Consider the following 15,848-nt stretch of genomic DNA (forward strand, 5'->3'; position numbering starts at 1 on the left):
CTGAAGGAAGGCTTTACGGATAGCTGCGTATTCACCAGTGAGCCCTGGACCCACCACCCATCTCTCTGCAGAGAAGCATCCCCAGTGTTGGATGCTATCGCTTTGGGGAAGATGTGCTGAGTCAGCCATACAGTGTCCTCAGCTCTGCAGCCCTGCCTGGGACCAGGGCTTCTTTGTGGAGCCAGACATTTCTCTCCCACTCCATTTCCACTTTTAACGTGTATTGAATCTCCCTCCTGGGGAGGGCAGGTTCTTCACTTTTGTTTGTCACTACTTAATAGTGAATCAAAACAGGCTGAGAGATTCAAACCAGCACAGCTTAGGTTTGAGCCTCAAAATGAGACTAGGGTCACTTCATCTACTCCTTCCAGTATCTGGTCGCCACACCACAGGAGGTTCTTTTATATGGTCCTGCTATGTTCCTCTCCTCCTGCATTTCACTCCACCAGTGTTTATAAAATTGACAACAGGAAACGTACAGGTGAATTAAGTGAAACCTCAAACAAAAGTAAGGAATCCTTCGTTATTTTTAATCATCTTGTATTTTGGCACCACGGCGAGGTGGAGGAGGAGCCGAGGCGCCAGTGACTCAGCGGGGTAAGGGTGTACCCTGAGTATGCATGGCATCCGAAATCCCGAACGCCCGTATAAAACGTGGGTGTGGAGCTCGTGTCAGAAACTCCGAGGCTGGGAACGGGAACAGGGCTGACACAGGTGGAGCCCTGGGAATCACTGGCCAGCCAACCTAGCCGAGTCTTGAGCTCTGTGAGAAACCATGTTCCAATAAATAGTGTGGAGTGTCTGAGGAAAACACCTGACAGTGGCCTCTGGTCTCCACATGCATACAGATGTGTATACACACAAAGATACCCACACTGACACACAATCTCTCTCTCTCTCTCTCTCTCTCTCTCTCTCTCTCTCTCTCTCTCTCTCTCTCTCTGTCTGTCTGTCTCTCTCTCAAACACACACACACAAGGCTGCTTGCTTCTTCTGTTAATTTTCCCTCCTCACTAGGGGGATCCCAGCAAAGTCCCATCATTATTTCTCCTCCCCCAGTACCAGGCATCCATAGCTTAAAGACAACAAACCCCCCAACTCGCAGTAGCTCTTGTTCAGTGCACTTTCCAGCTGGGAGTATTCTTTGTAAATTTAAAAAAATCTTGCCCATGCTGACAGTGTCTCCATGAGATTTGTGATCAGGAATTGGAGGACCAAATGTGCTTGCTAAAAGTATGCTACCCTTTTACCCCAACCCTAATAAGGAAAAGGTTCAAGTACCATCCCCTACCCTCCCTACACACACTCATAGTGACTTGGCTGACCTGTCAGTTTATTTAAAGCTGTAGATTAAATGTCATTCTCTAATGTGATTGGCATGATTCCTCTTCGCCTGAGGCTGATTCTTTCAGATGCTGGCGAGAATAGCTTTCTCTTGCCCACTGGGGCCTTCAATTAACGAACCAGCAAATTCAGCCTGATTGCCCACTGTTAATTTGGCTCCCTGTTTCGGTGGGGCAAAGTGGTTTGACACACAGCTACGTGCCTCCTTGTCAGACTAGCACAGGGGCGAGCTGGTTCCCAGTCTCCACTCTCCAGCTTCCTCCATGGATAAGCTTCCTGCAGAGACATAGGAAGGAACATGTGCTGCCCTGGTCATTGCTTTTCCGTGAACTTAGCGCTGCTGATTGATTTTTACGTGAATCACTGGTTGAAAGGTTTACTATTTTTACCACCTATAAAAATGGGTTAACCCTCATATTAAAAGATCTTCACAGGAAGGGCAGAACAGCTGTTGACATTACCCACTTTAGTCTTCAGAACTGGGCATCACCGTATGACCATCTGCATGGGACACATTAGGGCCAGCCATCATACAATGAATTATTTTGGTTGTATCACCCAAGGTCCTCAGAGACCTCTGTTCAGATGTCAGGATGCTTGAGGCTGTCCTGCTTTGTCTGAAGCAGAAACTAGTCACTGGAGAAGCTAAACAGCAGCCCCCTACTGTTTCGGTCTCAGGGTACACTTAAAAAATTTTGATAGTCTCCCAGTTGTCCTCCCTCAGCCTTGCCTGGGCTCTGCAGGCCTTACACGTGCCTGCTCAGGGTTGGTACACAGTGGACAGCTGCTCTGCTCTAACCACATATTTGGGGACTGCTGCCCAAGGAACTGTGGGCTCCTTTGCAAAATGTTGGTCATGCTTGTGAAAGCATTCCTCATTGAAGTCACCAGATGCCTTCAACATGGGCTCCGTGGCTACCTTAGAGAGAAACAGCCCAGGGGAAAAAAAAAAGAGTATGACCCTAGTAAAGGTGGCATCTGAGGAACCTGCCTAAACAGGCTGGGAACAGCTACTTCCCTGGCTATAGCTGCTTGCTCTTGGCAAGCGCACTGGTGTTCTCTGCATTTTCGTGAATGGGCAGGCAGGAGCAGCTAATGCCTCAAGTCCTCAGCTGCCATCTGCATGTTATCTGAGATAGGCATGCTGAGGCAGGAGCAGCCCCACTAGCCTTCCCTGACAAGGCTCTTACCTATCTCATCTCTCCTCTTTGCTCAAGCCCACGTGTAAATTAGTATCCTGGAAGGAACTGGAAACAGAGACCCCATTTCTGGAACCCATTCTAGAATGTTCAGTTTATCTTCTCAGTCTGTATATTCTGCCTAGGCATTTTCTGCCTCTCATACTGGATGGGTCATCCCACCGTAATATGATCAAGATAATCCCACAAGGACATAATCCCCTGGATGACATTAACCTTCCATTCAGCTGACAGTTAACACTATCACAGCCAGTGACATTGACTGTCCAGTCTGCACACCAAAGGTAGCACTCAGTCACTGTAGCTTTTAACAAATGATTGACTTGGCTTTATACTTTTAAAGGAGGTAGAAATTGGAAGGAGAGGCTGGAAAGGACAGACATAAGTTCAAAGTCTACTGGTCAAACCAGCGCAGGTATGGAGACAACACTTCTAGGAAAGGTTAGCACAAACACTATGAAATTAACACGAGGATGGACAGGAGGCAGAGTTGGCATCTCACCCCACTGCACTTGGCAGCTGTGACCCTAGAGCAACATTTACAGCTTTTTGTGGGCAGGTCCTTAGCTCTTTAGCAGAAGGCGCCAAGTAATTATTATACTGTGAACCAGTGCTGTACAGAGAAAGAAATCCAAGAGCCTCTCTGTCCTCATTCAGCACAGACTGGTTTTTGGTGGAGGCAGGGTCCTCAGAGCACCATGAGGAGGACCACTCTGAAGAAATGGGGACAAAGTATAATTAATGATACTAAAGGAAATGTGTCATTTGTGAGAGGGAGATGAACATTTTTCTATTTATCAATGAGGAAAGTGTTTCTGATTCATCTGAAGTCAGCGAAAACACAATGAAATCATGAGAGGCCAGAGGTTGACAGCAGGCCTCTGTGACTTCAAGGCAGTCCTCTTTTTTTCACAATAAGCCCATTCCACATAGCTTTCACCAAGCCAGGCCTCATACCAGAGATATAGAATAGCCATACCAGAGCAAAATGCATGGCAGAAGGGAGGAGAAACAGTCCACAGGGCCTGCTAAAGCCCTGAAACCACTCGGTGAGAGTGGGCACACTGTGGAATGTTTCAGAACCAGTTCTGTGCAATGCAACCTGAATACTGTAATGAACTGCCCTCTAGGTGCTATGAATACACATAGTCCTCGTATGAGGTATGACTGCCGACCAAAAGGGAGACTATAGTTTCTGTTCAAGATATTTTTTAAATTTTAATACAGAGGGAACTTCATAAGACAAAGCCCTCAATGGTCAGTATTTCCTAACTCTGATAACAGATGTTGTTGTATGTCAAATTGACACAGCTAGAGTCAGTGGGGAGCAGGGAGCCATAATAAAGAAAACAGCTTCATAACATTGGGGTATATGTAAGCCTATAGGACATTTTCTTAATTTGTGGTTGATGGGGGGTTACCCAGCCTATTTTGGGTGGGCTTGGTAGTCCTGGATTCTATAAGAAAGCAGGCTGAGCAAGTCATGTAAAGCAAGCCAAGAAACAACACCTTCTATGGCCTCTGCATCAGCTCCTACCTTTAGGTTTCTGCCCTGTTTGAGTTCCTATCCTGACTTCCTTTGATGATGAACAATGATGTGGAAGCATAAACCCAATAAGGCCTTTCCTCCCCATGCTTCTTTAGTCATGATGTTTCCTCACAGGGATGCTAACCCTGAGGACAGGTGATATGTCTGCTCTGTCAGAATAAGAGAGACTGACCCTTTTGACTAGCCTGCTGGTAGTGGGGCCAGACTCTGCTCTCCTCTGCCTTTAAAGCCTCTGTATCTCTAGAATGGCCTCTCTGTACCATAGTTCAGCCACACATGCTCACTTCTCAATCTGTCACTGAAGTTCTTGTGCTGGCATGATTTGAGAGTGGCTCTGTGTTTGTGGAATGAATGTGTGGGCCCTTCCTGTGCTGGGACATCACTTCCTCTGTCTCAAATGGCCAGTGGAGGCTGAGAGCTCATGTAGAACAAGGCTCCCAATGTCCCTGAGCACCTCCACCTAAGTGGGAGTTTGAACCATTTTCTGTAGAAGGTTGTAGACATAAAGACAAGGCCTGAGCAGACAAGGCTAGAAACACAGAGAGGTTCTGTGGGTCTTGGGGTAGGACCCAGGAACAGTCTAAATGAACTGGAGTTAAACTGACTTACCCAAGGCCTGTCTGGTTCAGTTTTTAAAACAGTCTGCCAAAGAGCCTTCTTTTTCTTTATGTGAGGTACACATGTCCTATGGAAATCCCACACTGTTTTATTTGATACAATATCACAGAGAACAAACTGTGAGAAAAACTACCCAGACCCCACTACCAGCATACTGCAGACATTGCTTGAGCAATGGACCGATGCCAACAGGAAATGCATATCCTATGAGCTCTCTCCCTTTAGTGTCTGTGGCAGTGTGGGCACACTAGGTGAAATGTTTGACCAGTCATTTACTGACGCCCCCTTCTGTATCACCCACAGATCTTTCAAATAAATGGAAAATGGTTCCATGTTTTTTTCAAAGAAGAAACAGTCATCGGTGTTGACAATGTCTTGTTCTGTTTTATACACTACGTGTTGAGAATTCCCACCGTTAACTATAAAACTACAGAAGCTCAAAGCTATTTTGCAAAGACCCAGAGAGATGTTTAACTTACTTCTTCATACACAACAATAGCAACAACCAAACAACCTACGGACTCTTCCTTATGTTGCTTGGCAAACATGGTAACATTAGAACTTAACAGGGCCCAGGATGGGGGAGCAAGTACTGGGCTCCATGAGCTGCTGTTCTGTGCTTCAGACATTCTGCTTTCATTCTTCCTCCTGGCTGCTGATGCCAGTCAACCTGTCTACTTTTAGGGGATGTTTTGTGCTTTTCTTCTCAAGTCAAAAGGAAGATTTAAAAGGTCTTTCTACTAGATTTTCTTCCCAGTGGAGACAGTAGTCTTGCAGCAGGCAGTTAGTGGAGCTCTGAGCATCAGATTTAGTACCACTAACTCTATTCATCTTCGCCCTTGTCATGTCCCCGTCCCCCCCCCCCCCCACAGCTCTACCTTTTGGCTTCTGTTACACTGTCTCTATGTCCCATCATCCTCTATTTAAGGGGCATGTTTTCTTAGTCCCAGCCTGAGAAAGAGCAGGCTTTGGCAATATCGCAAGTTAAACTGGAACGATCTGGACAAGGGTGCTGAAGGAACTGTTTGGATCACATGATCACTGATGAGCCCTAGCATGAATCTCAGCAGCTATGCTGTGGAAACTGCCATCTCTTGGGACACTTCCTTAAATCCATGAAGTGGGCAATGCTCTCTGAACTTCCCGTTTTTCATTTGTAAAACAAGGGGGGTGGAGTGGGCTCCACACTGCCGCCGTTGTGTCCTGATCCCACTTAAAATGCCACTTCTTCGTTGCACCATACCCTGCATGTCCCGCCATCCTACCAGAAGAGCAGAGAGCACCGGGAAACCATAGCCTCACTGGTTTCATTCCAAGGCTCCCTAAATTGCAGGGAAACCCCAATGGCAAAGCATAATAACTCCGTCTTGACCAGATTTAGCCATTGATTATGCTCCACAGCATGAAATATTTAGAATTTTAGAATTTTGCCAAGCATCCCAAATTGACAGTTATGCCTGAGTAGAAAAGCACATGCAATTGAAGGTCAGCTGGAACCTGCCCCATCTTGTTACACCGGAGCAACGGACGATACATAGGTCATCAGTTCTGGTTTCGTTGTAGCCCAGGTTCAGAGCTGCTACAATGTGCGGAGGTGTTGGAGGGTATTTGTCTGAGTAGACACCAATGGAACACCCATTGTTCCTCTAAAGATGATCTCAGATGCATCTTGAATCCAATGCCTCCCATCTGTCGGACAGAATAACTGTTCTCTCCACACTTCTGTTGTGGTGATCTTGGGCCTTGTTTCCATCTCTCATTAGACTCTTAGCTCACAGCAGACAGAGTCTGTATCTGATCCATATTTCTTCAGCATAAAATCAGAATTATAGCCATCACACTTGGTCCCCAAGGATGCTTCTAGATGTGTGTTGGGCAAGTTATCCGTCTTCACTCAGTCCCTTTGTGTGTACAGTACTCATATCCTGCTTTTCTCTATTAGAGGATTAAATGAGATGACGCATAACAAAGTACCTGGAGCCAAATTTATCATGAAGGAGACACACATAGGTGTGTATACAGCACTCAGGAAGGGTGGGCTAAGAGTCAGTAACGTGTTTACAAACTTGAAATCTCAGCCTATCCACATACCAATTGACTGTGATTCTAAGCTAATTTGTAATATTCTGATGCTTCAGTTCTTCATAGAATAGAAATGCTGGTCATATCTGCTTATAGACTTAAGAGTGGGTAAAGAATAGAAGAGGTAACACACACACACACATACACACACACATACACACAAAGTATCTACTAGGGCATTAGGTACTTGGTACAGAGCCAATTAAGGGTAATACTTGTAATAAAGGTTCTCATTTGGAATGGGGAATGAAGAGCAGCCACAGGATTACACACCTTTGGATATCTCTGTAGGTCCTCTGACCTTATTTCGTTGTATACTTTGATGAAGATAAATTTACATTAATGGTCCCATGTGGACCTGTCTAGAGGCATAAATTACCATGTTCTTATTTTCTTGAAGTTTCCAGTGGGATATGTCTGTTGTAATATAATGAACCCCTCTACCTAGTGGCTGACTCCAAGAGAAGGAATATGTGCCCATCTCCAGATGCATAATGTGCATGAACACTTAGGCCCTAGCGACGTGAGAAAGAGGTCTGGGAGGTGTCGGTATCTCTACATCGATTTGAATTTGTGCCAGCCAAACCTCACAGTTAATTTTATCACAGCAATTTTCTCCCGAAAGAAATAATTAATATGCAGGCTTTTAGCTGCAGTTTGGCCTTTGTTGCTTTCTGACTCTAGAGTTGGTTCTGTTTATATTGCTATATCAGAGTAGCTGTCACATAATATGCAGAGCAAATAGGCATTCTCCCCTGCCCTTCACTTCAACTTAGTCTGTTTCCTTCCCTGTGGTTCCCACTGTATAAGAAAAAAATAGAAGTATACATAGTGAAAGTTTTTCCGGGAAGCACACTCAAGGTTGGAGCTGAGAGGTCACCCAGGGAGCGAGAAGTTCTTAGCATGGGAGTCATCTCTGAACAGCGAAGATTGGCCCCGGGAATGTAAAGGTCTTGTTCTCGTCGGCAGGTAATGCAGGTGGTGAAGGAGCAGGTTATGAGAGCGCTTACAACCAAGCCTAGCTCCCTGGACCAGTTCAAGAGCAAGCTGCAAAACCTGAGCTACACCGAGATCCTGAAAATACGCCAGTCTGAGAGGATGAACCAGGAGGATTTCCAGTCTCGCCCGATTCTGTAAGTTACCCACATCTGATCCCGGTCTCTGCTACAGACCCCTAGTGGTTTGGTGATGTAACAGCAGGGCTAGGTTGTGAGCTCCTTAGACCTTAGGTTGTGAGGAAGAGACCTTCCAAAAAAAAAAAAATAGCTTTTAAGGGAGGCCTGGCTGCGACCGAGATGTAAAGTAAATAAATAAGTAAAATAATTTTTAGAAAAGGAGGCCTTCTGGTGACTCCTTGGAGTGGGACTTTTGGGGCCGGCAGTGGTTCTAGGTGCTCCCTCAGGGGTCTGTAACTAAACTGCACTTGAATTCTTTCACATTTAAAACCTAAAAAGGGCTATGTGCAAAGGATGTTTTTTGTTTTCTCATGTGAAGCTGTATTTCACACATGTACCTCTTAAGTGGCAAAATGCCGTGCTATCCAGAGAGAGGTGCACCAACTGTTAAAGCATTGAGAGTTCTGAAGTAGCGTAAGTTCCAGGGAGACCTGTGGAAGGAAAGGAGGAACAACCCTCCCCAGGGGTAGGCCAGTGGTTAGCATCAGAGCATCTCCTGTTACCTTTATGGCTGTAAATCTACAGGCTCCCAGTGGGGAGACAGCATGGGTCCTCTTTATTCATAGGGCTTTGCAATAAATGTCACTTGTATCTCCATCTCTAAAATGCTCTGAATATGGAAAATAATAGCTCTTTTGTTCACCCCATCTCTTCTGAGACCTGGCCTGTTTTTCTTTGCTAAGAACCAGATTAGATTCATCACCTTTGTGTTTTATAGAAAAGGTCAGAGGAGTAAAGTTGGGAAGCAGGGAAGGAATTTGACAGTTATTTTTATTCTGTAATGGGAAGACTAGACGTGACTTCGTCTGGCCTTTCCTATGTATTAGCTACTGTTCTCTTTCTCCCCTTCTCTCTACCTCTCTTTGTGATATGTGTGTGTCCGTCTGGGTGTGTGTGTATGTGTGTGTGTGCATGTGTATGTGTTCTTCGCTTGCATATATCTGATACTTTTGGTGGCTGACAGTTCACAAAACACCTTCATTCTAGCTAATTTCCCCCACTTCACTTGAGGTAGGTAAGTGTTATTTCCAAGGAGGAAGCAGCAGCCGAGGGAAGAAGCTGGCCTTAAACCTGCTGAACTCTCAGCTACTCCCTCATCCACATCACCAGACAGGTTCTGCATGTGTAAGAAATATACAGGCTAGAAAGGACAGTAGCCAAGAGATAGCATGTACAATTTGCTTTCGGGTCTTAAGTCCTTCAGAAACTACGTTAGAACTGTAGAGTTCAGTGGACGTGAACTTCATCAGTAGGGACCAGAAAATGTTTCTAAGGGACTTGGCTCAGCTATTATAAACCCCAAGACATACCATCCATGTAATAGCGGTCAAGAGAAACACCTGGGTCGTTTGTTTGCTTGCTTGTTTTCTGTTTTGTTCCTCAGCCAGGAGACGGTTGCAGTCAGAAACACCGAGCACAGAACCATTGGAATCAGTAGCTAGATCTTGAGAAATGCAGTTGCTCACACACAAGGAGGACAGGTGGTGCCATGCTCTTTCAGGACCCACCTTCAGGAAATGCTGGATTTCCCCGTCATCTGTTCTAGCTAGCGTGCAAACACAAGACGCTTTATTATGCTCTGGCAATTCTTAGAGCCTAGATGGAGAACTGAAGAGTTGATTAAGTGAAGGCAGAGTGGCTCTAAATTACTCCCACTTCAGCGAAGCCAAGTGAGTCTAAATCAGTGCTTGACCATGACTGTTGGAGAGGAGACTGTCGGCTCTGCCCAGAGTGAGCCCTCCCCTGCTCTGCCTTTCTTCACGTGCAAAGCTCTGCCTCCACATGCTCTTACCTTGATGTTTGAGTGAGGAGACACGATGCCAGTGTAAAGATTATCTCCTTCTCGGACGGAACTCCCATCCTACTCTGTCTAGGGCACTGGAAAGCACCAGCTCTCACTGGACATTTTAGTAACTGCAACTGCAGGACAGGGGTGACAAGCCACTAGGAACCTTAGTGTTTCAACAAGAAACTGAGCAGCCAGCCTGTAGCTACAGCGTCTGCTACCAGCAGGTAGGAAGAAGGATGCAGTTTGTCTGTTAGAGGGATCTCTGTCCACTGGGGGATCTGTTTTGTCTGTTGCTATGATCTACTAGATGGGAAAACTTGTCATGGGATTGGATGGAATGTAAGTACTGTCAACACAACTCCCAGTAAATGAAGTCACTCGAGGGAAAGAGGATGGTATTTTTTTTGTGTTTAGTTACTTTTTTTCCTTTTATCATTTTAACAGATGCATATTGAGCAGTCCCTTCATGGTAGGCTCAACCCAGGGTGCTGAGAAGCACTAAGGTGCCTCAGTATCCAGACTTCAAAAGTTGGGGGAAGGGTGTGACTAATCACAGACTGCTAGGTGTTACAGGAACTGCATCCCTGTAAGCTCAGTGCTCAGAGTACCAAAGCCTTAGAGCTAAACGTGCTATTAAGCCTGTCTAGTTGAAGCCTTAATTTTGCAAATAGGGACAGCAGCCTGGCAAGGACCTGGGTACCAGTCCACTGCTCTTCACTCGCTCTCTAACATCTCCTCCATAGTGTTCTGTCCTGCCCATCACACATCGGCAAGCCTCAGCTCCATGCCAACCCCATCAACCTTGTCATGATAAAAATGGTCATGTATTCCAAGAAGAAGTAACCGCTACATTAACAAATGTTCGGTGGGTAGCTATGGCTGAAGGAGCAGCCCTGGCTTATTTCCTGGTCCTAATGAATGATTTCAAGAGTAGCTACATTTTTGTTGGCCACTTTAACAGAGAAGATAAATCTATCCTTATTATTGGTACAGGCTAATAAATATGAGGAGCTTAAACACTCCAGAAATAGGTCACTTAGCATTGACTTGGAAGAAGAAAGGAGACGAGGACAGAACAGTGAAACCGACAAAGTGGGCTGTAACCTGGAGCTCAGTCAGCAGCTCAGTTCTCGGTGAAGCCATTTGCAACCGTGCCTCGTTAGGACGTCCTGCAGTCTATTCTAAGAAATGAAAACCATCCCGTCATCCGGCTACTACAAGGATTCACATAACCAAGTGACTTTCACCTTTCACATGTATATGAAAAATGACCAGCACATGCTACGTTTATGCCATGCACCGAATGAATGATCGCTCTTACGACAAAACACAGAACTTAGCAAATTGTGATGTTAGTAATGTACATAAATTGAAAACCCAACCCTGAGTGCATTTGTATATTTCTCACATTGGCTAAGAATATACAAGAGAAATAAATAAGGGGAAAAAAGGACCCAGAAATAAGGCTGATTGCTCTCTAGGAAACTACCATTCTCACTCAGCCCAATGCTTCTGAAGGGCCCTTCTCAATCAGGGGTTCTTGAGCCACAGTTCTTGGGCCAAGTTATACATGCCACTTTCTGTACATGAGTTTGATTAAAATTTAGCCATATTATCTTATTTTTCTGTTAGCCTAAAAACTCACAAAGCCTAAAACATATACTATCTGATGCTTTAAAGAAAACATTTATCAAACCATGTTCTAGATGACCACAGTGGGGGAGTAGCAGTATCTCAGCTGGGTAGACAGAAAGCTACGAGTTAGCCCCAGTCTAGAGGTGTTGTCCATCTTCCAAGTACTGCACTGGACTTTCTGAGCCTAGATTATAATTGTATTCTAGAGAAGGTTCTAGAAGGAACTAATGAGCACACACTCACTTAACCTACCCACTTTAATCCCTCTCCTTCTTCACTTACAAGTCAGCCATCGAACTTATCACCCCAGCCTCAATGCCAGTAAGTTAAACATTTCAAAGGGGAAAGAGCCCAGGGTCTTCTTACCTGGCATGCCTGAGAGGTCACATCTCAGTCACAGAAACACACTGTAAGAGTTATCTGGACTTCGAGTGAATGTATGGCTACTGAGTCTATTTGCAAGGAAATGAAAGAAGTTTAAAGAGTATTTGAAGGGTTTCTTATTTCCCTTTGCCCAATTACTTTAAAACTTCATGGATGGAAGGAAGGAAGGAAGGAAGGAAGGAAGGAAGGAAGGAAGGAAGGAAGGAAGAAACCTGATTCTTTTGTAAGTTACCTTGCAGAGACACAGATTTAGTTCTTCTTTTAGTACATATACTGGATATTGATCGATACGTTCCAAACACTGTTTTTTCCCCTTGTGCTCTCTCCCTCCTTAGAGATCTCTTTCCCTCTTTGCCCAGTTGCCCAGACTTATAAGTCTGCAGCAGTGATTTATTACCATGATCAGCTGCCTGTGGCGTCCCCAACTTCTCCATTCCATGCAGGGTTCATTAAAGCTGAGGTTTGCTTAATGTAGTTTATGAAAGGTGAGCGCTAATAATAGTTGGAGGTGGTGATCTGGAAGCCTGACTAGAGACCCTCGGAGGCCTGTAGTTGAGGCCTGGCCAGTGCTCCAAGCACCATCGTTATTAGTGTGACTTTTCCATACCACACAGGATTTCAAGGGCATTTCAGCTCCCAAATGTGTGTTAGTTATCCTAATGGCTTTTCCCATGGCTGTGACAAAGCATCCTGGCCAGAGCAAGTTAAGGGGACAAAGGCTTTATGTTGGCTCATGGTTGAAGGTTAATGTTCCGCAGGCCAGAGAAGGTGCAGCCATGGAAGTTTTGCAGAAGATGAAGAATACCTATGCACAGCTCACCTTTATTCTTTTTTTTTTTTTTTTAAATACAGTGTGGGATCTCAGCCCAGGGAATGATACCACCTGTAGTTATCAGGTCTTCCCGTCTAGATTAACCTAATCAAAATGATCTCTTCAAATTATACCCGGAAACCTATCCACCAGATTTTGTTAACTTGAAAACTAAGTTTGACTACCGTATTAGTTCTTCTTATGTTACTTTTTCAAAAACATACCTGGTTTCTCTGCAAGAGCAGCACGTGTTCAGAACTGCCGAGCCACCTCCCCCGCAAAACTCTCTCTTCTCTTCCATTCATGTTATCACAAGAACGACCCGAGTCTGTACAATGTTCCCCCCTTAGCCTTCCTGAGGAGCCTCCACATTTGTAGTATAGAAATTGTGATATTAAATATTCATCCTCCAAATTTGTTTTAACTTTGGAGAAAGTGAAATTAAATGAGGTAAAATCTAGCCTCTGAGTACTTGAGGATGACAAGTGCCTACTCCACCTGCGAATCAAGAACAGGTATTAAAAAATAATAATAATAATAAAAATAAATAAAAACATGTCCTATTTGGTGCCAGACAAAGTACAGAATCAAGATGAAACCTGGAGAATGTGAGCCTTGAGTGCCTGTCATAATGGTCATTTAAAATGTTTAGCTAAGCAAAGGAGAGGCGATCGCCGAGGTAGATTCAGCAAGGTTTCTGTTACTGTTCAATGCTTATAAAGACTTAATGCTAACACTGTCTCCTTTGGGAGTCATAGAATTTTCTCAAGAAAGATTCTAATCTCTGTTCAACAGTTAAGAAACTGAGACTCAAATGAGCTATGTGAAACACTCGTTATAGACACAGCCTAGACTGCACCATGGTTTTCTGACATCTGGGTCTGTGTTACAGGCAATACCTTTAACACATCTCTGAGGGCTGAGCTCTGCAGCGCCCTGTGCAGCTTCGATCAGAGTACTGCTGACTTCACTACCCTCAAATGCCAGGATGCTCGTAAAGCTTTGTAATGTACAAATCCCTAAAAGATTTCGGAAACCACTGCACTCTATCTTGAATGCTCTGCAGCATAGTTCATCTAAAACTAAATTACATCCCATTAGCCCGAGACAAGTTACAAATAATTTTAATTTATCTCATCGTTATCTCAATCTCTGTGGGCAAGAATCTGGGACAGTCTTATAGTTCTCTTTTGTGAGAGATTGAATGGGAAGCAAAAAGTGGTCCTTGCTCAAGATACAGTTAGTGATAGGATCTAGCAATTCTATGATCACCCCATATTCCTGCTTCGTCAGCCACACAACTAATGTAGAGGTTTTCTGTTTTGGTTTGGTTTTTGATTGGTTTGTTTGTTTGTTTGTTTTGCTACAAAACTAAGCACCCAACAATCTATTTTCCTTGACTTTTGCCTAAGCTGCATTTATGACTTTGTCAATAAGGAATTTCTCAGAAGGCTTTGTTCTGGGGAAAAGTCACAAAAGTGGCTGGTACTTTTGTGGATAGTCTGTAAATGTCAGAGACCCAATAATCTTGTTACAACAGGGAATCCTGGCCTAGATTTTGTTTTTCTATCTCTAAATGGTTCTCTAAAGCACCTGCTGGGATGGTCCTGAGGCACTGGTGAAAGAAGGCAACTGGTGCTTCCTGCCCATCAGCTCATTGTGGGCTGTTTATCAGGGTGCACTGTGTAATGCGATGTGTTTATTCTCCAATAGGGAACTAAAGGAGAAGATCCAGCCAGAAATCTTAGAGCTGATTAAACAGCAGCGTCTGAACCGCCTTGTGGAAGGGACCTGCTTTAGGAAACTCAATGCTCGTCGAAGACAAGGTATGGTTTAGGGAATTCCATACATAGGCAGGGACAACAGTAGTTTAGGTTTTTGGTACTCACAAGAAGCCATGTCATTCAAGGGCAGCATGTACTTGACAGAAGAATGGCAGTATGGGGCAGTTCTTGTTTTATGTGTTGGGACAACCAAAACACAAATGACCAAAAGATCATGGAGCTAATGGGTTGTTCTTTGCTATTTACTGACATAAGTGATGACAGCAACTACTAATACATACTATGACTCAACCATGTCCAAGGCTGTTCTTTCAATATGTTACATACACAGCCCTGGATCGTGTGTCAGTTGACAGGAAACAGCACATACAATGATGGTCACTAGGAACATTGAGCCACCTTAGGTTTGCATATAAATGTACTTCTTGACCATCACATGTTGAAATCACCGAAAGATGCATTTCTTGGAACGTATCACCATAACTGGATAATACACAATTGGATTAATGAAACTCATCTTCAAAATAGCCATAGGAAGTACCTGTTGTAATTGTACATAAGAAAACAGAAGTCCCAAGAGTTGAGTAACTTCTGAAATCTCGGAAAAGCAAGGATTCATCATCAAAAGCCTCAAGCTTGTGCTTCTAGTTTTACTTTTTAATTGTCTATTTTATTTATCCTTAGTATACTCGTGTCTACGTGACATATGTGTGGGTAATGATGTACACATACCATGGTGCACAAATGGAAGTTTGGGGACAACGTTTGTGACTCTTTTCTTCACTCTAGGTTCACGGAATTAAACTTGTGTTGATAGGCTTGCACAGCAAATGCTTTTTACCCACCGAGCCAGATGTTACCAGATGATGCTGAGCCACTGATACTGCATCTTTCTTTCCATGACTCTCTTGCACCATCAGGAAATTGTCAAGCACTGTCTGGGTGGATCTTGGCATTTGCAGCATGGGTGGTTTATACTCTCAAATTCCTCACACCGATGCTGTTTCATGCCAGAGTTATTTCATTGGGGTATAAGCAAGGTGATCTGAGAATCTATTTTCAGAATCTTTCAAGTCAGATTTCCGATCTGTCCCTGATTTCTGACCTCAAAATGTCAAATCAAAACAGCAACAGTAGACCAAGCACATTCGGTGGGAAGCAGTCCCAGCTGTTCCTCTACCTTGTTTGTGTTCTTGCTGCTTCTGTGTGCCTCTGACTGTACAAAGTGTCCACATCATACTGTCCTGGAAGAAAGCAGCTGAGAAGCAGAACTAAGAAATGAGATCTGAGAAGAGGTGAGGAGACAGAGCAGTGTCAGCCATTAAACAGAAGCATCACCACCTGTGCTGAGAACAAGTATTAGTTATGCACTGGGAGCGGACTCAGGCAGGTGGTTCTGAAATCCGATAGGTGCTTTGCTCAGACACAGAGCTCGCCCACTAATGACAGTAATCAGTTTGTGTTTGTGCCCATCTCCC

At 44.3% G+C, this 15,848-nt stretch overlaps 1 protein-coding gene across 2 annotated transcripts in view; it reads left to right on the top strand.

The window, feature by feature from the left end:
* The window catches only part of ELMO1 (engulfment and cell motility 1), a 318,208-nt gene that overhangs the window by 270,593 nt on the left and 31,767 nt on the right, over positions 1-15,848 (top strand). For both annotated transcript variants that reach the window (XM_080918030.1, XM_080918031.1), the window contains 2 exons: positions 7,762-7,925; positions 14,300-14,412. In XM_080918030.1, coding sequence (XP_080774156.1) covers positions 7,762-7,925; positions 14,300-14,412 — 277 coding nt within the window. The remainder of the gene's footprint in view (positions 1-7,761; positions 7,926-14,299; positions 14,413-15,848) is intronic.

The sequence above is a fragment of the Micromys minutus genome, assembly GCF_963924665.1.
Source record: "Micromys minutus genome assembly, chromosome: 6".
Taxonomy (NCBI): domain Eukaryota; kingdom Metazoa; phylum Chordata; class Mammalia; order Rodentia; family Muridae; genus Micromys; species Micromys minutus.